At 46.1% G+C, this 22,261-nt stretch overlaps 1 protein-coding gene across 1 annotated transcript; it reads left to right on the top strand.

Moving 5' to 3' along the window:
* The first annotated feature begins 214 nt into the window (after nucleotides 1-214).
* On the top strand, nucleotides 215-21,693 carry LOC8043538 (post-GPI attachment to proteins factor 6). Its single transcript, XM_029985543.3, has 12 exons — nucleotides 215-339; nucleotides 1,329-1,494; nucleotides 2,208-2,421; nucleotides 4,440-4,567; nucleotides 6,023-6,300; nucleotides 9,315-9,670; nucleotides 11,097-11,228; nucleotides 12,007-12,212; nucleotides 12,941-13,101; nucleotides 13,965-14,143; nucleotides 17,550-17,810; nucleotides 20,854-21,693. The coding sequence occupies exons 1-12, from the start codon at nucleotides 258-260 to the stop codon at nucleotides 21,226-21,228; spliced, it is 2,538 nt and encodes an 845-aa protein (XP_029841403.2). The 5' UTR covers nucleotides 215-257; the 3' UTR covers nucleotides 21,229-21,693.
* The last annotated feature ends 568 nt before the right edge of the window (nucleotides 21,694-22,261 follow it).

Raw genomic sequence — 22,261 nt, 5'->3', positions numbered from 1 at the left:
AGAGAACCACCAGCACCGCTGCAAGAGGTAGCTCATCGCTCTTTTTGACCGCGAGTCTGACCAACAAACTATCTGGTCCAATCCAATGCCGCCAAAGCTATCACATGACTACTATTTTTTAACCAAAAATGTGTGTCAAGGTACACACGTGACAGGCTAGGAGCATATGATTGGATCGAACAGGGTGTGTGCTGAATCTCCGGTCGGAGGGAAGATTGAACGGACCTTCGGGCTATCGGAACGGAGCAGCGGAGAAAATGGCGAACAGCTGTTCGCCAATGGAGTGCTTGCTCTCGCTGATGATACTCCATCACTCCGTTCCGTTGAGTGTTTCGCTAGGTGAGCGATTTCACCCTGATCATTTCGCTCTTTCAAAGCGTGCGTGGGGATCGCGCGCGTCATATGTGGGCTTCAGTTTCTGGCGCGTGTTTGATAGCATAGCTCTGGGTAATCCGCGCGCAGCTTTTTTAATTTTTATTTTATTGTTGTTCTTGGAAGACAGCCGTGTCTGGTTTCGGGATATAAGCCACGACGTGAACACGCGGTTTTCTGAAAGCACATGAACCGAACCCAGTTATCGAAAGTACTGTGCTACTGCTGCTTGCTACTCTCTCTGCTTCTGTTGTCTTGGATATCTCTCCCCCGCCTTTTTATTATATTTTTATTTTTTTGTCTGTGTTTGTGTAGGGATGTGATAATCACGGATCATGGCTGTAAGTTGTTTTGTTTGTCAACATATCCTTTCCGTTTTTTTGTTTTTTTTCTCTTTCAATTTATGCTTTATCAACAATTAATTTGATAAGCATTAAAACACGAAGAACTGCAGATTTGGACCGAAGCGATTCAACAAACCTTTCAAGAGCGACTGTTGGCAGCGATCGAGGTTGCATACCAATCACTAAAAAACTTTCTACTGTTAAAAAAAAAAATGAAATGAAAACTGGCCATATTTTATAAATTGCATGTTTATTAGAATAGAATGACAGGTGACGAAAGTTTATCTGATGTATAACTATGATTTTGCGGAGACAGAATATGGGGTAATTATATATCCATCTGTTGTCAACACACACGGATACATGTGCTTATGTGTGGCTTCCGGCGAATGTCAGTTATAGTTCATCCCTTATCATGCAGGCAATGATGGTAGAGGTCTATGAATTTTCGTTACGTATAATTATGATGAAAACCGTACTGCCATTTGTAGACCGTGGCACTTGACTGGAGTGAAATTTGAAGAACGCCAGCATGTAAAACTTCCCGATTCTCCAAGTGTTTTCGGCGAGTCATCGGCACACATCATAACAGCTAGCCTTTCCCTTTTACAGTCTACACGCCGTCGGATGCCTACCAGGAGAGCATTCTGAGGCCCTTCAGGTCCTTCAGCGATGTGGCCATCTTTCACTTCACCGTCCCCGCCCAGACGTCACGAGCCGCCTGGCAGTTTGTGGCCTTCATGGATGACAAAAACTGCCCGGCAGAACCGGTCCAGATGTTAGTGTCATTTCTTTCTCCCGATGATAAGCATTACATGTAGTGCGCTGGCAGGATGAGAACGATGGAGTGTCTTCTTTAGATGCCCAGCCCCCAGCACGTACTTACACTGTCCTCCGCCTGGCTGCGTGTGCACGCTCGAAACTCACGAGACGCTGCAGTGTTCTCATGGTAAGGGCTCTCGCTGGGTGCGGGACTACCAAAAAATTGCCCTGCCATTTCAATCCTGTCAGTGACAGCAGCGGTATTAATTCTTAACACGCTACTATAGCTCTCGTAAGAAGCATTTGGTCAGTTAAGTCAAGCCTTTGAAGGCAGGACCGGAAGCTTCATATAGAACTATATGCAAGAGCAGAACGTTCTGTTTAGTGTTGATTGTGGGAGCGGCAAGGTAGCAGAATAGAGAAACAGACCTTTTATATACTTTGGTGTTGCTGTGCGAAGATGGTCATCAAACCCTTCTGCAATACCATACTGCAGCCACAAATAAAGGGGAAAAAAAAGAGTGTTTGAGTAATGAACACTGGCCTGGAAAATTGTAGAGGAAAGTATGGTTTGAGGTAAAGTCCAAATCTGGATTGACGCCATCGTCCCTCATGCTGCCTGGTTTCGATGGCTTGTGGATCAGCGAACAGATGACCGAATTTCAGCTCGGTTACGTGTGCCAAGTGTGGCAACGACGAAAGATGGCATGCTTTGACGTTACGTCGCAGATACTTGCGGCACGGCAGCTACCCCGTCATCGCCCTGGACAACAGCTCCTTCCCGTCGCACGTCCATCTTCCGGATCCCTCGGTGTATCGCCTCCGCACGGAGTCGAGGTTCCAGCCGACCGAGATGCCAGAGTTCCACGTCATGAACCCGCTCCCAGGAAGCTGGTTCGTCGTTGCGTTCCTCCGCGACAGCAGCCGGAAGATAAAGCAGCAGGTGAGGGGTGCGCTTTTGCACTCGTCGAGTGTTTAGACGCTTTTGCATACATTAACGCCGGCTAGGTGTCCCAACATGGTTAAAAATTGCGCACAAAGAGACGAGGACAAACGAGGAAGGAACACAGAACACAGACAGGCGCGCCTTCCTCGTTTCTCCTCGTCTCTTTGTGCGCGATTTTTAACCATGTTCAACGTTTACCAACTCGCCCAGCTTACTACTCTTCTATAGGTGTCCCAAGCTGCTACCCAATTTCGAGGGTTTGGAATTCGTCCATCCATCCATCCATGTTTTGCGTGTCTTTAAGAACGGTTACAAGCAAGTAATTCTTGGCATTCGTGAAGTGTCGTATTTGACGGGGCTGGGCGAAATTGTATCTTCGATACCGATGCCCAGTATATCTCCTCGAAAACTGTGTCTTGGATACAGATATAAGATACATGATGTCAAATGAATTTCCTGTACCGATACCCCAATGTTGTATCTTATAGATGCTTTGATACATCGCTGCAATCATCACAAATATTTCAGAAAAAAAAAAAAAATGGTTTCATGATTGTCTAGGGAGGTATTAGAGTATTATACCGAAAATTAAAATGCTGAATTATTGAAAAGCAGAAGACCACAATGCAAAAATTAAAATGCTAAAAATTCAGAATGCTGAAGAAAAAAAAACATAGGTTGAATGATTCGACAATATGTATATTTTCAATATTGACCAGCACAGGTCTCAAAGCTGAAAGGTGCTAAGTTCCTTATGTTTAGCACATAAGCAGCCTATTTTAATTTCAGTAGAACACCTAACTGTAGCAAAGTTTGTTTTAGAAAAACTTTGCTTGTACCATTACCTTAATGTACTGAGCTTGCGCCTGCATCCCAATAGGCGCCGATCCTCCACTCTTGGAACATTTGAAATATAGGCAAAGGACATATCAAGCATCCACCCCAGCAATCTTTTGGGCCCACCAAGCTACTACTGTAAAACACCTGGCAAGCGCCCACTCAAAATTTGGAGATAATCGGGAAAAAATGGGGGATGGGCGCTTGTCCGGTCATGAATATTACACATAAATGTACTCTTCATATCTTCTCAGATCTTCCAAATTTAGAAATGGGCGCTTAGTGTGGAATGGGTGGATGTGCGGTATTCTATGGTAACCAGGGCAAAGCGGGGAAGCTCTGCGCGCATGCGCCGGTGCGAAGTGGGAAAGCTTGACACTGTAGCATTAGAGAAGCAGACTTGACGGGAGCGGCGCGACTGCTTTAAAAATGAAGGGTTCCATTGGATAAAATGAGGGCCTATCTCACAATGCGCCTCATTCTGCTTTTCTGTTCTCGGACCTAACTATGCGCCCCGTTTATTTTTGTGATTATCTTCAACTTCCGTGTGGGCGATTGCTTATTTTAACGGTATACATTAGGCTTCAACCTGGAGCCACTAAATAAGCTACGCTTCAGAGTAACGACACCTACCCATCTTGGGGCCTAAAATCATGGTGGCCAGCTGTCTTAAGCTGTATCTGAAATAACAGAAAATGCTTTTCCATCTTCCAGAAATGTTAAAACAGTTCCCGGACAGAGCGAAACAATATCACCTGAGCTTCCTAACACCGCACCTAAAGCTGAGGAAGTCCCATTTTTGAATTGTGACGATTGACAGTTGCGTCTGCTCTGCACTAAGCACCAAGATGGCGGCGCCCACCAGGACGTCGGGAATGGAGTGCCAATACTCTAAGCGCAGCTCATTTAGTGGCTCTACTGCAACCTTGTTTCATGTATCAGTCTTTACTATAAAGAGAGTCTTTATTGTCAGCTCATAAGCTATATTTGTGGTATTGACGTGCATATAAAATAAATGCAGTTGTTGCCATTTATTTTTTTTTCTTCTTCTTGGCTCTGTATCTTATCTGTACCATAATTAAGACCGGCTACACGTTGTGCATGTGTGTGTGTCAATTGTATATAATTGCTGAGCACAAACGTCTATTTTTACAATCGTCCATTGGTCTTTTCAACAGGGCATCCACCGGGCCTGTCAATACAGTCTAGGCAGCATGGCAGCATGGACGCACAAACCCGACGTGGTCCTGTTGACAGCTGGTTCGTTCGTCAATGTCACAACGCCCTCGCAGCTGTCTACGTTCAAGTGAGGAAGCTACAATGATTTGTGGTCCCAAAGCCAGGCACTTGCCCAGCCCAAGATTGCATTAATATCAATTAAAATATGGGCTTACTTTATGTAGGTGCCTCTACCTAGTTGGTATCTTCGTAAATTCTGAGGATATGGGGAAGCTGCAGAATGCAAGTGTGCATGCATATGAGTGAATCTCTCAGTATTTTGTGATATGAATTCACGTGATTATGTCAAACCTTGATATAATCTGGCACAGTGCAACCTCCATTGCTGCTGTGCAGATGCATGAAAATCTCTATTGTGACATCTTTAATTTAAAGAATCATTTCAATGTAAAGGGTAGTTTATAGTTTTAGTTCTTATTTCCCTTGGGAACTCAGATTTATCTTTTTAGACTGCAATTGAAGAGCGATGAAATTCGATGAGAAACAAACGGGGATGTGGCGCGAATAGTGAATTTTTAGTTCATAGCTAATTTGAAGCGAGTGCTAGTAGTTTTGGCCGAATATTTTTGAATGGAATATTGAATGGTTCCTTCAAGCCTTTTACTATTGTTGCATCGTGCCTTAAAGAAAACTTACCTCAACTCGTGACAATTGTTTCCAGGCTTATACTTGTCCATTTCTAAGCTAATTTTGTTCTAACTATAATTATGGACTGTGGCCTCAGAAAGTTTAATACCTGCATTAGGATCGCAAGTAAACAACGCATTTGGCAATACCCAGCTGTACTTGATCGAGGGGATTTATAAATCTTGCTATATGCAAATATGCTTTCTTCAATCCGAATGAATGCAGGTTGTCGGGGCATCCCTACCTAAAATATACTCTCGCATAATGGGCACAGTTTAATATTGAACATTTTACTGCAATGTGGATATCAACATTCAGAAAGATTTTGTTTCTTTTTCAAGACACCGGACACATGCTTGCACCATCCTGCTTTGGATGTGTGCTTTTTTCCTAACCATGCGACTGCAATATTTACCTCTCAAACGGTTGACTGTGGCAGGTTAGCCCCTTTGGGCACGCTTCTTACCGAGCCCCGGTGCTCGGCGGAGAAGCATTACGGCACCTGAGAAAGCTTCGCGGGTGTCGCTTCTCCGCAGTGCACCGGTGCTCGGAAAGAAGCTCGCTCCTCAGGGCTAACCCGCCACCATCAACAATTAAAAAAATATGAGTATCGCAGCTTTTGTTTCGAAGTGAATATCAAATAGCACATTATTCGAAACTACTATTAGAAAATTCTAATATTTGCACTATCATAGAAACAAAGATTCAAGACCAGCTCTGTTTTTTGCTCTTGGTGCACATTAGGACTACCAATGTTTTCGGGCCATTCATGCAAAAGCAGGAATCCCAAATGTGCAACTCAGTCGGGTGCCCGTACTGCGTACGGTTTGCAAGCCGCAAAACAAGTGCAACAAAAGAAAAGAGAAAGCACCGGTTTCATTCCTTGTCGTTGCAGGGTCTATGTCCCAGATGGCACCTGGCAAATCGAGGTCAAGGTTGTGTCATGCGTCGCACTGTCTCCAAACTCGACGTCGCCGGTGGCCGCCCCTTCGGTCCAGCCGTGCGTCCGGAAGTTTGGGCTCCGTCCCAGCGCGCTTCCCTTCTTCGAAGACACAAACCTTACAAGCGCCGAGTTCTCCAAGATCGTGCCTCAGCCTGAGATGGAGGTGTACTACTACCTCACGGTGGCATCCGACTCTCACGTCGGTTACTCCCTCGTCGTAGACGTGAGAGGTACGAAAAGTCAAGAAAAAAATGTCGGATTTGAGAATTTAATTAAAGGGCTGACATGGGCGAGTTGGTTCGTGACTGACAGTAGCAAAATGGCACAGAAATACACGAAGACAAGCGAAAGGAGTACTCAGGATGAGCTCTGACCGTTAAGTGAAAATTTACGCGGACAGCAAGTTGTCTGCTTCTTGCGCAGGGGTTGCACCAGTGAAGTCAGATTGACACCGAGCTCTGACTGTTTTTGATCGAAAGGATAGTGGGTAGACCTCCATGCTAGATGCGTCGAGGTCTACCCACTATGTCTTTAAGTCAGCCAATAAGAGCTCGGCGTTTTGACATCATCGCAACCCCTGTGCAAGAGGCAGACGAACTTGCGCTCCGCATTGAAAAACGAAGCCCAGCAACAACGACCACCGCAAAAGAACGCACAGAAATAGAAGTAAAAGCAACAAACAAAAGAGACTGCAGACCACGTGAATTTTGATTCAACGAGACATCTGTATATATCTACACAAAAATGCGATGGAGCCTCTTAGTACTTGTTGAATCAGGATTCGTGTGGTCTGTGGTCTCTTTTATTTTTGTTGCTTTTTGCCCTTTTGTGTGTGTGCGCTTTTTCTCAATGCTTTTTGCTGCTGGGCTTAGTTCTCCCATAAACTTCACTTGTAAGTCAGAATTCATATTTTGTACTCCTTTTGGTTGTCTTCATGTTTTTGTGCATTATTTTGTTATGGTCAGCTTTGAGAGACTGGCTTGTCTGATATCTAAATATATACCTGATTACCTTTCTGTCATATGCTGGAAAAGAGAACAGTGTTTTTTCACCGCAGAAATACCTAAACTCTCCGTCGCCGAAAGCTCAGTGTGTGCCCATATGTAGCGCTGCGGTTGGGACCAGGTACCAAAGTTCCAGAACTTACCTTTACCTGATTCAAAAAATGTTAGCTGTTTTCAAAAATTGTTAATGAGATCTCATTCTTGCTACAGTATAGACCGCATATAACGTATGTCGCGGGAGTCGCGAAAATCCGCACTATAAGCGCTACCGCGCTATAACCAAAACATAAATTTTTCAGGCCAAAATACATGCCATCAGACAACTTACCTTCGTAAAAGAATTTATTTTATATTAGATGAAAAATAAAGCTTAGTTTGAGGAAAGTCTTTATTTCACTAGACTAGTACACTTATCTCTCAAGTGCGTCACACATTTTGAAAGAAATGAGCGACTTTTGCCTGGCGCAAACGGCGTCGCGGGTTGCGAACGGACGTTGCGAGCGTTCAGGATTGCTAACCCTAATCACTTTTCTTCGGTGATGAAAACGCGTGAAAATTCGCATCCTTTATGCGGTACGCGCCAGTAATACCTTCAACTTGAGCACAGGCATCAAATGCTCCAAATAAGAAATCCGGGCGATGTTCGAAAACACAAATGCTTAGAAAGCACCACTGTAGTCGAAGTAAACAAACACGACGACACGGGCGTTTCTGCCGTCTTGAGAGTGCCGCCACAACATCGCCGCACGAATAGGTGGATCTTCCCTTCTAGTACGTGCTGGGTTATCATAGCGACACACAACGAAAATTCACAGTCAAGGATAGCGCTTTTACGCGGAACGATGAGCTTCCACCACGCCGTCTACGTCGACGATCACAACCGACGCCATGTTTGTGGATAGAAGCAGCCGGCCCCTGACCGGCATGCAACGCGCGCGAACACTTCTCCTTAACCTGCGATTGGTCTGTCGTTGCAGTTGTTTCCAACGCAGCGGAGGGACGCACGCACGTGAACAACACGTGCGTGCGTCCCTCCGTCGCTATGGCAACTGAAGCCTCTCTCTTCGCTTCTCCCTGCTTCTTCGAGCAACCTCCTTGCCCAGTGAGTGCCGCTTGCGGCTCGCGCTGTTATCTGGTGTAGCACAGGGAAGCGTGCTCGCTGCGCTGGTCAGTCGGCGCGGTCGGCGGGCTGTTTCAAAAACCGCTCTATAAGCGGTATTTCCCTTCGCGCGCCTGCATTTTAAGCGGTATGTAATTACATGGAGTTCTATGGGAGGCGAACCGGTGGTTTAAAAAAGCCGCGTTATACTTGGTCCTGCACTATAAGCAGTTACGTTGTAAGTGGTTTATACTGTAGAACATGCCATTCTTTTCCATGTATTCGCCGGTTCGATTGGTGGCCATTGTTTCCACACAAAATTTCCAGCTTATCACTTTTGGATTGGTTAACGGCTAAGTTATAAAACTTTAACGTGTGGTCCCAACCACTAATGCTACATTTCAGCAAAAACTGAGCATTAATTGGATCATTATGAATGTAGTCCTGTTAGCATTTCTGATATTTTAATGATGGGTGGCACTAGTTGGTCGAACAACAATTTAACAAGCACCGACTTTTTTTCGAAAGACACTTTAGCGAATGATTTACGGGTGAGCCAGGTTCATACTATATAAGCGTGGTCCGTACCATATAAGCGAATGATATTTTAACAAACGGCGGTCATTTGAACGAATCAACATTTTAGCGAATGACAGGGACAGGTTAACGCTGCGTTCGCGGAGGCAGTCTGTGGCGGCTCATTATGAAAATTATTTTTTTTAATCAGCCGCCGGAGACTGCTGCCACGAAGCGGTGGGAACAGAGTGGGGGGGGGGGGTTAACGCGCACCCCCGTCATTCACTAAGATGTCGATTCACTCAAATGACTGCTCGTCGCTAAAACGTCATTTGCTCATATGATATGGACCCTTTAACAAGATGCAACAATTAACTTGTGGCATAATCAAATTGGATGAGTCTCTCATAATTCGGGTTCCACTGAAGATATAATTACGTAATATCTAACTGCACACCTAGAAACTGCATGAAACGTGACATCTCGGTCTACGGTATAGTAAATATGCTTTAATAAATAGGAATGAAATGTCCCAAGGACCCTTGCCTAACCGTAAATACCGACGCAATACAATATTACGCATCGAGAATCATTTCCTGAAATCTTTCGGAAACCGTGTGCGCAGACTGCCCAACGCTGTGGCACCTTCCGACGCGCAAATCGCCGAGGCGCCCTCGTCACCTCGATGTCGGTCCTGGCTTCAACGAGTCGGACACCACAAACGAAACGTTGGCCAACCAGACCGCCAACACGCTCTCGGCAGTCAGCCAACTGCACGAGGTCCACGAGCAGACGACGGGGACGGGGGGCTCTATTGGCTCGGTCTCGCCATCCTCCGAGTTCCAGACGCACACGGCGCACTTCGTCAAGGAGATTCTCGGAGAGGAGAGCATCCTCGCTGCAATGCAGGGCTGCCTGCCGATGATCCCGCTCACGCGCATCAAGCACGCCCAGGATTTTCTCGACTCCTTTCTTGTCCAGGTAGGAAAATGTGTGTGACGCATTGTCCTGCGTATGGTCCCGAGAAAATCGTGCAAAAAAAAAATGTATGCCCAAAGTACCAGGACGAAGCTTTGAGGACGAGTTTATTCGTGTAGGCAAACAGACTTCTCTGCAATGCAGCTCTGCACGCTAAGAAAGCATGCCTTCAGAGCTTTGGCTCGGTCTCGGGAACATGCTGGCATTCATTGGACATGACTCAGTACTGCTGTCTCGCTGATTATTGTGCAATCTCTCGATTAGTACAGTTTGTTCTGCTAAATGAAGAATACTGTGACAAGAAGGAAAAAGAAAAGAAGCTTCTTTTTGTTTTCTTGCTTATAAATGCAACTACAGTTTTCATTTGAGCATTGCAGACACCGACATCAAAAACGGTCTATCATCTTTGGTTCTACTTGGAGTATGTAAAAGGTTTGTAGGGGCTTCTTGAGCACCCCTTAGTAAAACATGTTTTTCATTGAGGCATGAATTATGGACACCTAAACTAGGTGCTGATGTGTGCCTCCCTCAAAGTCCCACCTTTTTCTCTAGCATGTGTACACTATTGGACACATGCAAAAGAAAAAAAACTTTTTTTTTTAAACAGGCTAGACGGAAAAAGAATATTATAAAACTAATTTACGATGAAGAAAGAAAACATTTGGAGCAATATTTACGGTGCAAAATGAATTTGTAGTTGGCGCCCGCGGGAGCCGCCGCTGGTCACGTGGTAGGCCTGTGCGCTGCCGTGCTGCGTCACCGCCGCCGCAAAGTCACGCCGCCGCCGCCGCACGCAGAGCGTTTTGCGACACCGCTTCAATGCGTCTCTCCACACCGCCTCCGCCGCACAAGTTCGTCTGCTTCGGGGCGCCGCCACCGTCGTCTGACCGGCGCACAGGTCTATCACATCTGCTTGCGCTTTTTCAGGAGTTTCCTTTGGGCTCTAAAAGTTACTTATTAATCTTAGTTTTTTTGTTATACTTCAAACAAAGATGAATAAGTTACTTTCTGAGGCCAAAGGAAGCTTCCGAAAGAGCGCAACCACCACGTGACAAATATGTACCAGTCACGTGATAAATAAGGGCCACTTTTCCGCGGCGCCCGCGGGCGGCAACTACAAATTCGTATAGCGCCGTAGATATCGCTCTTAAAATTTTTTTTCTTTGTTGTAAAATCGTTTTATGACATCCCTTTTTATCTAAGCTGTTTAAAAAAAATGTTTCCTTCCTTTGCATGTGTCCTTTGACAAAGCTTGCAAACCTATGAACTGTTTTGTTGCATAGATGTTGAGATATTTTGATTAGATTGATTAATTAATATATTTATTCATTTGTTCATTGAATAAGCGAATCAATCGATCAGTCATATAAAAAATTCTCAGAAACGTCAGAGCGAAGCATCGTTACCAAAGACAGCACAAATATTTCAGGGACCAGAGTGGTTTTCGTCCTGGCTGGGTCTGACTGACGTTTTCCCAGTCATGGTGCGGCTAAACTTGGAGCCTTTTGTGGACATCGGAGGGACATTGCAGACCAAAATTCATCTAGACAGCATGGTCAAGGTAAGGCTGACAAAGCATTTTTTGCTTGCCCGAAAAAGTTGTTTGTTTATCGCTGCTGTCAGTCCTGCAAAGGTTAACAGATGCGAGTCGACAATTCACAGAAGTACCCTTTGAGACACCCTTCTGAATGTTAATGTGGAAAAGGACTTTCGTCTGTGATGAAGGGATGACTGGAGATCTAGAGGTCATGATCGCGTCGGCAAGAAAACGTGAAAACCCAAGCTTGACAGGTGGAAGTGGAAATGAGTATTGACTCCATTGGTCAAGCGCAGAATCCAGAGTTTCTGCCGTTCTGCTATGCATCGATACAATAAGGAAAGGCACAAAAACTTACGCCCATAAATTCGATACCTCAATAATCTTACTTTAAAAGAGTAGCCCATTTAGTAATGTCTCTATACAGTCTAAGCTCGTTATAAAAGACCTTGATTTTGACCAAGATTTCAGTCTGTTGTAAAAGGAGTATGTTGTATGCAGATATGAAGTTGAGGCAATGGTATGTAGACGAAAACCAACCGAACTTCACAAATCGGTTTGTTATATCCAAATGTCTATTGTAATGAGCTTAGGCTGTACTAAATTTCACTTTAGGTGCGACCGTAGAAGCTGCAAGAGCACATATCCGGGCTTAACGCGCAACTGCCGAGCCCACACGCTCATGCAGTGCAACATGCTCGTGCTTTCAGCTTCGCTCGTACATAAAGTGAAACAAGCTATAGTGCAGCCCTTCCTTGTTATAGACATTTTTTAGTCAAAAGATTCGTTTCGCATCTTGCAGAACCTGACCGCCCAAGTCGTGGTGGTGAGCATATGCGTCCACCACCGGAGGCCGCCGCCGTACCTTTCCGGAACCATCCGCTGCCCGCCGGACCTCTCACTCACCATTGCGACCAACGACAGCTGGGTGGCCACCAAGTACTTCCCGTTTCCCGAGCCCGGCTCCTGGTTCCTGTCTTTCACCGTGGCCTGCTTCAATGCGTCGGGGTGGGTTGTCTTGCCATATCCACATTTTGGCTTCAGCGTTGATGCATGCGCACATGTCCTTGCAATTCTTTTTCGGCACAGATCTCAACCTGTGCCACTAGTCAGAGGTATGAGAGGTGCCATTCTTGTTACAGTGCAATAGTAGTTGCTGACAGCTAAAAGAACGAGTCGAGAGCATCCCATCATTGCTCCCAGTCAATAAGATTCCTGCCAATAAGAAGGCCAAAGAATTAATCATAAAGCAAAAAGCGTGCATGCCCGTATTTTTTAGGCTGCGGCTACAGTGGGGGCAAGATTTGTGTTGCCTCGCCTCTGAAACCCCCTCTTTGTGTGTGGCAGGCAAAAGGGTGCATGTGTCGCGGGTGGATAGGCTGTTGGCGCCTTTGGCAGCCTTCCATTCTGCTTTCGAGAATGCCAATACACGCCTGTAATATTTTCAGTCGTGGTTGGTGCTGGTAGCATATACTTTATACACTCAGCCACTACTGCTGCAGAACAGTGTTCTTATGCCCAACATGCATTCACATTAGATTCATGTCTTTGTGCATCACATCCTTAACAAAAACAATGAAGCATTAATTATGAACTAGCAACGTTCGTTGCGAAAACTCGACTAGCGGATGCATACACCCTCCTGTGCCTGTGGCGCCATTGCTGAAAAGATCGGCACAACTTCGGGGCCTGTGTCCTTTTTGGCACAACACAAGTGCCTGTTCCCGTCTTTTCAGGTCGGTGTCACCAGTGAGATGCGAGCTGGAGCAGACGATAGTGGACCTCCGCATCCGCCTGCAGCCCTGTGTCTTTGAGGGGTCTCCCTGTGGCCAGCATGGGTTCTGCCAAGAGAGCCACTTCAGGCAGTTCTACTTCAGCTCATGCCACTGTGTCGGAGGTAAACATCCCCTTCGTAGCTTCGGCGGATTGAAGGCCAACGCGCAGTCTATGCCTTTGCTCGCTCCTTCCAGTCCCTTTTCTCCTACCTTTGCTATGTACCCTCTTGAGAGAGGAGGAAAGTGCAAGAATGTTCTGCCTTGCAGAAGGTTAACATTTTATATTGGCCTTTGAGGTTCTTGCACACCTTCTGGTCTGTGGAGATGTGGAATGTCCAATCAACAGGAATTAGAAAGAAAGCTAGCCTATCAGTTAAATTTTTAGTTAAATTTTTTGTTATATGAACCAGTGTATTTTGTTACGACTGGAGACAGGTCAGCGAGTTAATGTGTTCTCCGAGTTGAATCAGTGGGACAAACTTATGTAAACAGTCTCCAAAGTGTTACAAATTCTGCTTGCTATAACTGTAGTTTGTAATGAGTGAATCATACCCAACGCTCAGGATTTGACGATTTCCCCTCTTTTTAATAACAACTGAGCACGTATGCACTGCACAACACGACATTGGCACTTTTTTGTGATTTATTTGCAAACAAAAGGTGTTTGGGGGGCATCAAATCTTATTGCTTAGGTCACTGCTTTAAATGACTAGGTACTTCCCACCCCACTAGTAGTTTTGATGACAGCCCATTGATTTCGAGAGAAAGGCAGAAAAAGCCGGCGATTGCTCGTTCATGCCGACAGCGTCGTGGGGTGTACTTATATTCGTTATTGAGCCATGCAAGTAAACTAGATGTGAATAACAGCACATAGCCACATCTAGGCACTAGTCTCGTATTGGGTCAACAGCCAACAATGTCGGAACCTTGGATGACTGAAAGTTCTGCTAACCACACCTCCCGTTTTGTGTGACCGCACTCAAAGGTTGGAGGGGCTGGGGCTGCACGGACAACTCAATGGCCACCCCAGCACCCCTGCTGCTGATGAAGACGCTGCTGCTCACGCTAAGCAACCTCTTCTTCCTGCCGGCCATTGTCCTCGCCACGAGGCGGCAGTTCTACACGGAGGCGGTCGTATACGGAGTCACCATGTTCTTCTCAATGGTAGGAGCGCCACCAAAAAAAACAAAGCAATAGATTTGACATTTGTGTTTGTACAGTGCATGGTCGGTACACCGTTCAGGTGTGGCAGTGCTGGTTGACGCCTTGAACGAGAAATTTAGCTAGTGCAGTGCGACCGCTAGGCGGGGGTCTACGACGTGCACCATGCAGTAGTGATGCACGCCGGCACGATGCTCATCCAGATCGAAACAGGCGAAGGTGGGGATTGAGCCCAGGACCCCCCTGTGTTCTGCAGCGCGAGCTTTCGCTCCACGTGCCCCGAGCTGCACGCATCGTGCTAACACATTTAGCCACCGATCCCCCTCAAAGTGCCACATCTTCTGTCTCACGGGCTTGGTTGCTCATTCACATGGTACACATCTGCAATTTGGCGACGAGGGGGTTTGATGCCGAAATAAGTCGACGGATGAAACTTTAAAGGATTGACAAGGTATTTATACTTGCCAATTTTTTCTTTTTTTTTACTCAAACTTAATTTGTAAGGGCCCAACTGCCCTAGAAAAAATATTTGTGGCTCGAAAACTGCCGCTCGAACACCAGCTGTTCGATCTGCGCTCTCGCACTTTTGCATGGCAAGGTCGGAATGAAGGAAATATTTTCGAAGCAGTAGGCCGTCTAAAGCACATGTTCATTACTAAAAGTAATATAATCCATGACACATAGTTTTTACGACTGTTTCACCACGACTCCCATACACCCTATGATTGTGGTTCTCAAATGGGGGTTCACAGACCCTCGGGGTCCCCGAAGGCCTTCTTTGGGTCCCTGAAACCCTCAACCAAGCAATAAAATATATATATATATATATATTTTAAATCGATGCTGATCGCTTTACTCGTGCACCTAGTGAATGGGGTTGATTAATCTAAGTTTCGAAGCTTCAGTGTTGGCATGCGTGCATTTAGTTTTCATTACCCTTTTGTCATCATAATCGTCTAGGACTCAAGATTATTCCCCTCCTCCCCGGTGGCTGGAGTCCCCCATCACTTTTACATGCCATACTGTCACATCAGTGCTTGCATCTACAGCTTGTTATTTAGAACTTTGTTTTGCACACACTGGCTTCTCCTAGGGGAAAACTGCACTTAAAATTTTCTTTTGCATATTGTTTGTTCTAAAGGTTTTGCATGACTGTGTATGTGTATATTTGTAAATGTTAGGGTGCATACAATGTGATTCACTATGGAGGCATTTAGCAGCTAGGATGATGGTGCGACCGCCATGGTTCATGATGTCGTGTGTCGGATGCCTCTCAGTATTGGCGTGCTCTATTTCACACAACGACGTGATTAATAAAATGTGCATATGCGGAACGAGCGTAGCATTCTCCAAACTAGAGCCACTACTAGGCTTCAGAGCAGGGATGGGCAAAATGCACGCAAATATGTATCGAAATACAAATACAAAATACTTCGTCAAAAATGTATTTAATTACAAATCTAATTACATTTACAAAAAAGCATTTAAGTACAAGATACAAATACAACCAAATGTATTTGGTCTCCTCCAAATACTTTTCCAGATACATTCCTCAAAATTTGCGTCAGCGACTTCATGGCACCTGCAACGGGTTTCTGGCTATCTCATTTAAATTTTGCATTGCACACTCGGGAGTTAGTGTGCGAGGCTCTAGTAATGTAATAGAAATAAAATAATAAAAAATGTAATCAGCTTGGACGTAATAGGTGAAAAAAGTACAGAGCTTCAAGCAGCTTTTTTTGTCGATTACATTTTGGTATAGACCAACAAAGAACTGAGACGACTAAGACGCGCAGCACTAGCTAGAGAATTTTTTTTATTGTTGCAGCTCACACCAGTTACGAAAGTCTGGACGACCCGTGCATTTAGAATGTGCCAGGCAAAAATATGGATGGAAATCAGGCTGGAAAGCATCACAAGTTGTCACAGGCACTTATTTAGCCAGTCTGCCTGTGAACGTCGATTTCGTCCTCTTGCCCTGGACTAGAACCGTAATCACAAAGTCACTAAACGCTTGTGCTTGATTGTGAGACACTACATTCGGTGCAGAACGTAGTTTTCTTCCTGCTCTGGACAGTGACAATAAGTTTGAGGGATGTATCTTTGCCCACAAAATTGTATTTAATTACAATTGTATTTGAAATACCCACATTTTAGTATTTAAAAACAGATGTCAAATACAATACCCAATTTGTAATTAAAAACAAATGCAAAATACACAAAGTATTTTAAATACGTATTTCAAATACTTTTATTTGAAATACTGCCCATCCCTGCTTCAGAGTAATGGCACTCAACCCCAGCCATCTTGTTGCTTAGAACCATGGCTGCCGGTTATCTGAAGCTTTATTTGGAATTTCAGGAACCTCTTTTTCGTCCTCTGGAAGTATTAAAATGGCCCGCAACAGAGCAGAACGATGTGACCGGAGCTCCTCGACGTCTTTTCTGAAGCTCGAGACGTGGCATTCTTGAGTCGGCACAACAATCTCAGATTGTGCTCGCTTTACACCAGGCAACAGAATGGCGGCACCCACGAGACTTTCGGAGAATAGAGTGTCGACGCTCAGAGCGTGGCTTGTTTAGCGGCTCTAGTTGTAAAAAATGCTACGGTGCCTGAAGTGCCGACGACCAATGGCCACACTAGCAACGGGGCTGGGGACATCGTCATACCAAGGTGGTGGGGGCGGGCTGGAGCGAATCTCCGACTGGCGTGTTCATCGCATCCTCAAAAGTGGTATCTCGATTTCCACCCCACAACGTCGTAGGTGTCACGCTGTTGCCTGCCAAGGCCCTGGTAGTGACGCAGTGGCGGAGATGGTTGCGGCAAATGCCCAGTCTGCCGCGGGTTGCCGTCCAGCTCGACAGTCTGCGGAAGCTTCGTCAGCCAGGAGTTGGAGCGCCATGACGACGGCGACACTCGCGTTCGCTCGTGCTTTTTGCTGGTACTTCTAGCACCAACCGCGGGGATCACGACATGGACTGCATGACGCAGAGCCTAGATTCTAGCATGACGCTTCAGCTCTTGCGACGTCATTTGTTGCCGCTTTAGTACCACTTTGGATGCATGAGCGGAATGCGGAGCGCAAGTTTGTCTGCTTCTTTTGGAGGGGTTGTGGTGATGTCAGAATGCCGATCTCTGATTGGCTCTGACTGGAGGATAGTGGGTAGACCTCAAAGCAAGCTGCCTCGAGGTCTGCCCACTATCCTTCAATCAGAGCCATTCGGAGCTCGGCATTCCGTCACCACAACCCCCGTAAAAAGAAGCAGACGAACTTGCCCTCCGCATAGGACGCCATACACATTAGTCAAAGACCGGGCATCGTAGCGAGAGGCGCAGTCCTGAATCTGCTGTTCTCGTAGTGTCGAACCCTTGTTCAAGTTCGTCCCGTCCTTGTGCCCCACCTCGCAGTTCTACCACGCGTGCGACGTGGACATGTTTGGCTTCTGCCTGCTGCGCTACGAGGTGCTGCAGTTCTGCGACTTCTTCTCGGCCGTGCTGTCCTTCTGGGTGACCCTGGTGGCCATGGCGCACGTGCCGCAGAGCCTCGCCTCCATCGCCCACGTCCTGGGGGCGCTGGGGGTGGCTCTCGGGGTGCAGTGTCAGCGCACCAGCCTGTGGGTCTTCGTCGCGCCCGCGGTCCTAGGCAGCATCCTCCTAGCCGCCTCCTGGGTGAGTTCCCCGCCACTTTTTTACCGAGGAAACATTCTACGTTAAATCCCATCTGTATAGGAGCGTTTGCTTACGTTCGCTACGAGTGGGATTGCGTGTTCTTGGTAAATACGGATAAATTGCGAAAATGAACCCCCAAGCTGGTTTTGTAAGAATAAAAAAAAAAAAAAAAACCTAGCTTCCCGAGAAGAAAAAAACAGAGAACCTTTATCTACAGTTTTGTTTTGTTTTGAAAGGGAACACGGCTCACACTGAACTGTCCGTGGGGCAGCTGCTTTCTTCGGAACCACTGCCGTTTTCTCATGTCCTCTTATCAATACCAGGACGTCTTCTAAGTATTTGGGCCACGCGTGTGTTTCCTGGAGGTTCACGGATTCCATGCCTGTGTCCTACCTTCTTGAACACGAGTCCCTATGAACGCGGATTTTTGGCCTGACATTAACAATTGCCACTGAAAAACACCGAATCCGTGGGAAAAAATCAACCCCCGAAAAAGCAGCCCCGAATTTGAAAGAAAATAAACCCCAAAAATATGGAGTCCTAGATATAAGCCACCAAAACATCTGCGACTTGAATGTCAAGTGCAAGGATACTCCTTGAACTGGTTGCCACACTTCGCATGAAGCATGGACGTTCCGGCGACTCTCGACGTAAGCAGAGGTATGCTCCTGCAACCTAACGCAACGTAAGAGAATGGTGCAGTGTGAAACAACCTTAAGGAACTGTGTTGTGCATATGTTTAGACGACGTGAAGTTATTCGGCCCCATGGGCGTCTGGTGTCTGCGCTGTAGAAAAGAAATCGAGCCAGTGCAGTACCACCACTTTCCTGTTTTTTTTTTATTGTGCATCACGGATTAGTAATACGCGACTGCGCACGGATAGGGACTGGACGCAATACGACAAGCAAGTTTGTCTACTCCTTGTGCTGCGGGTAAACGGTGATGTCAAAGCACCAAGCGGCAATTTGAGGATCCGGTTAGTATACAAATGCAGCGGCGTCCGCTAGTTGTGGCAATGGCTGCCTCACCTTTTCTGCAGCTGTCGGATACCACTCGTTTCTTACGAACGAGGATTCTACCTCTTCTGCAAGCGTAAAAACTCCCACAAACGTTTACTGTTCGACAAATTCCTTGCAAACTCAAGTCAAATGGAGAGTTAAATGTTTAAAAGAATATGAAAATGAAGCGTACAGTAGACTCTCATTAATTCAAACTCCAGGAAGTCACAGATTTTAGTTTGAATTATTAGAAATTCATCTAAATATAATACTAGACAACATTATGATTTGTTACATGGATAGCTACATACACAAAGCAGATTTTTGCCAGTTTCCTCTACATAGGCATAATTATAAGCAAGTACAGGCATAACACATTTGTGAAACAACTGAACTTTGTCTTTGTGGACGTCCAGAACACCAGGTGTGGACTACAGTCCGTAAAACGCATTTAGTGTACGTCGGGCATTGCGAGGATACGGGAATAAAGTAGACTCATTAATTCGAACTCCAAGAAGCCACGAATTTCGTTTAAATAATCGCAAGTTGGAATTATCAGAAATTTATCTAAATATGATGCAAGATAAAATTATGATATCTCATATGAATGACTACACACACAAAGCAGATATTTAGTGATTTCCTCCCATAGGCCTACTGATCATAAGCAGGTATGCCATACATAAAACGTTGGTGAAGTGTATGACATAAGTTTATAATTATCCCTTAAAAATGTTGTTTCTCGTGGACTGTTTAGACAGCAGATCACAACTCAAAACAAAATTAACTTTGTTCAACAGTCCGAGAGGTTGTCTAACGTGGACTATTAAGCAGGGAACACATAAGCAATGAAAACTGGCACCGCGCGGCAGTTTTCATAGCAATTCGCGCGGACGCTGTGACGTGGACCTATGCCACGCCGAAACGTCACAGCGTCCGCGCAAGTCACTTTGAAAATGTTTGCGTGGTGCCTATTTTCGGAGCTCATGTGTGCCCGCTTGAGCCCCGTTGAGTGCGCTTCTCACTGAGCACCGGTGCACCGCGGAGAAGCGACACCCGCGGAAGCACGCTACTCGGGTGTTGCTTCTCTGCAGCGCACCGGTGCTGGGAAAGAAGCGCACTCAACGGGGCCGCGAGAACAAAAAGTATGAATTAAGCGAAAACGCCGTTCGAATTAAGCGGCTTATAAATACGTTAAAAACATAGCGGGACAACCACAATTTTCAAATCTGTTTGAATTAACCGGAAGTACGAAATACCCGAGTTTGAATTATTGCGAGCCTACTGTAACTGAAATGGAGGATACTCAAAACCAAATTATATGCAAAATGAGCCCGCATCATCCATGTGGGGTTTCAAGCGTTGGTAACAATGGAAAAAAACCCAGCAAACTGCATCAGAAAACGAAGGACAAGGTGAAGTACACATGCGAATTGTTTTAGCGGGGAAATTGACGTCACGCGATACGATTTCGTGACGTCACGGCTTCGTGACGTTGCATGATGTCACAAAGTCGTGTCACGTGACGTCAATTTCTCCGTCACACGTGTCTAGTTTCCTCCGGCTCCTCGGGGCAGCGATAGTCCTCGACACGCGTTTGCATACTGATCGTCACGATGACCACCGATCAAGACAATGAATGTGTCCGTACCTTTGATCAAAATTCTGTCACGTCTGTGTCGCGTGCTTAACAGCTTCGCTGGTCCACCTTCACAAAGTGGAATGGCTCATCATTATTTTTTTTTAAATGTAATTTGTTTACAATATATTGGCCTATTGGTCGTTTTTTATTGAATTTCTGAAGTGTACTGACACCCCCGCTCACAATCCAAAGAAATGGCCGAGGAGCCCAAATTCCCGTCGATTTCGTTGCACAAAGTGGGCAGTTAAACCTGCTGCAACAGACCCTTTTGCCCGTGCATCATTCCATTGTACTTCGGCGACAGCACTACAGAGCAGAGCAATCGCGTTCGACACACGACGACGAGGTGCAAGTTTTGTCCACCGACGCACCATTGATGACGATCGTCGTCACGCTCCCGCAGGGTTATCGGTGCCACCACTCTCGATCGTGCCACCCGAAAGCTCACGACTGGCTGACCAGCCTACTCCCTGGGGTCGTCCTGGCCACGATTGGCCTGGCCCTGTTTGCCTTCGTCGAGACGGAGGACAACTACAAGTACATGCACAGTGCGTGGCACATTGCGATCTCCCTCTCGATCAGCTTCCTCTTGCCCAAGCACAACGCCGGCAAAGCGGTACAGTGCACCAACGGCCACCCGGCAACCGGCGTGGGAACGACCCAGCCGGTGTACGGCCAGGTACAGCCGGTGTTGAACAACGACTCCGAACTGGTGGACATCGCCGACTACCGGCTCGACTCCGACCTGACGTCGCTCATCCGGGGCCTGCGGACCTGATCGGCTGAGCAAGCGGGCTAGGTCGTTCCCCTCCGCCGTCCGACGCACCCCGGCTCCGATTGGTCGTCAAGACCCAATCTCTGAAGCGAGGCTTTGAAGCGCTTCACGGTCCCTCGGGCATTCCTAACGATTCTCGTTGCAGTTGGTTCGGGGCACACGCGGGAGCATTTGTCGTCGGAGCAGTTTTTTTGGGTACCTTTGTGCAGTGAAGCGCGGAGATGATGGCAGGGCTCGACGATCGTGGGGGTACACCGAAAGCACTGTAGATACTTTTCTTTTTTATTCTTTAGTTTTGTTTGAAATGCATCGTGGCATTTGAAAGAATCGTAAGGGCGCTCCAGCAAGAAGGTATTGCAGTCCGAGAAAACGAAAGACTGCCATAAATACTTAAGTGCAGGTGAGCTGGTTGGTGTATACTGAGCACGATGGTAAACCTTAAGACTAGGAAGCAAAAAAGAAAAAAGTACAAGGAAAAAAAAGGGGGGGGGGGGGGACTGGAAAAGGGGGGGGGGGGGGCATCTCAAACTTAGCTACTACGAGGTGTATTTCGCTCTTGCCTTATGTAGCTTCTTTTAAATTTGTTCATTGCCAGAGGGAAAGGTAGACCTTCCTCTTTATAACTAAAACAAAACAACAACACTCATCAGTATAAAAAAAACAATGCAGATACATAAAAAAAGGTACACTATTGTCTCACCTCCTCGTATCTCTACACTTTTCAGAACCGAGGCAGAGCCTCAAGGCTTACCGTCATGTTTAAAAACACAAAGTTGTTCTAGCACGCAAACAATATTGTAGCGAGTTGCTTTTTTTTTTTTTTTTTTTTTTTTTTTTTTTTTTTTTTTCTTTTTTTCTGAAGCTGATTTTGGAGTTTGAAAAGATACCCTACCGAGGTTTTATGTCGGGCATTTCCCGAGAAAGTATTCAGAAACTGTTCAGAGTCCCTCTAAGTTGAACGAACCAGCGGTATCAAAGCGGGCCGTCTTTAAAGCATTTGACATCGAACAATGCAAGGTGTGTCGTTCGTGCATAT

This window comes from Ixodes scapularis, unplaced genomic scaffold (genome assembly GCF_016920785.2).
Source record: "Ixodes scapularis isolate PalLabHiFi unplaced genomic scaffold, ASM1692078v2 PGA_scaffold12__126_contigs__length_90152505, whole genome shotgun sequence".
NCBI classification, from domain to species: Eukaryota; Metazoa; Arthropoda; class Arachnida; order Ixodida; family Ixodidae; genus Ixodes; species Ixodes scapularis.
This window is presented reverse-complemented; position numbering and strand designations above follow the sequence as displayed.

What these genes read in the sequence shown, in the direction of transcription:
- LOC8043538 (XM_029985543.3), top strand. Translation starts at nt 258, where the DNA reads ATGGCGAACAGCTGTTCGCCAATGGAGTGCTTGCTCTCGCTGATGATA. An exon ending in CCTCGTCGTAGACGTGAGAG is followed by an intron (nt 6,301 to 9,314) that starts GTACGAAAAGTC and finishes CCGTGTGCGCAG; the next exon opens with ACTGCCCAACGCTGTGGCAC. An exon ending in ATCTAGACAGCATGGTCAAG is followed by an intron (nt 11,229 to 12,006) that starts GTAAGGCTGACA and finishes CGCATCTTGCAG; the next exon opens with AACCTGACCGCCCAAGTCGT.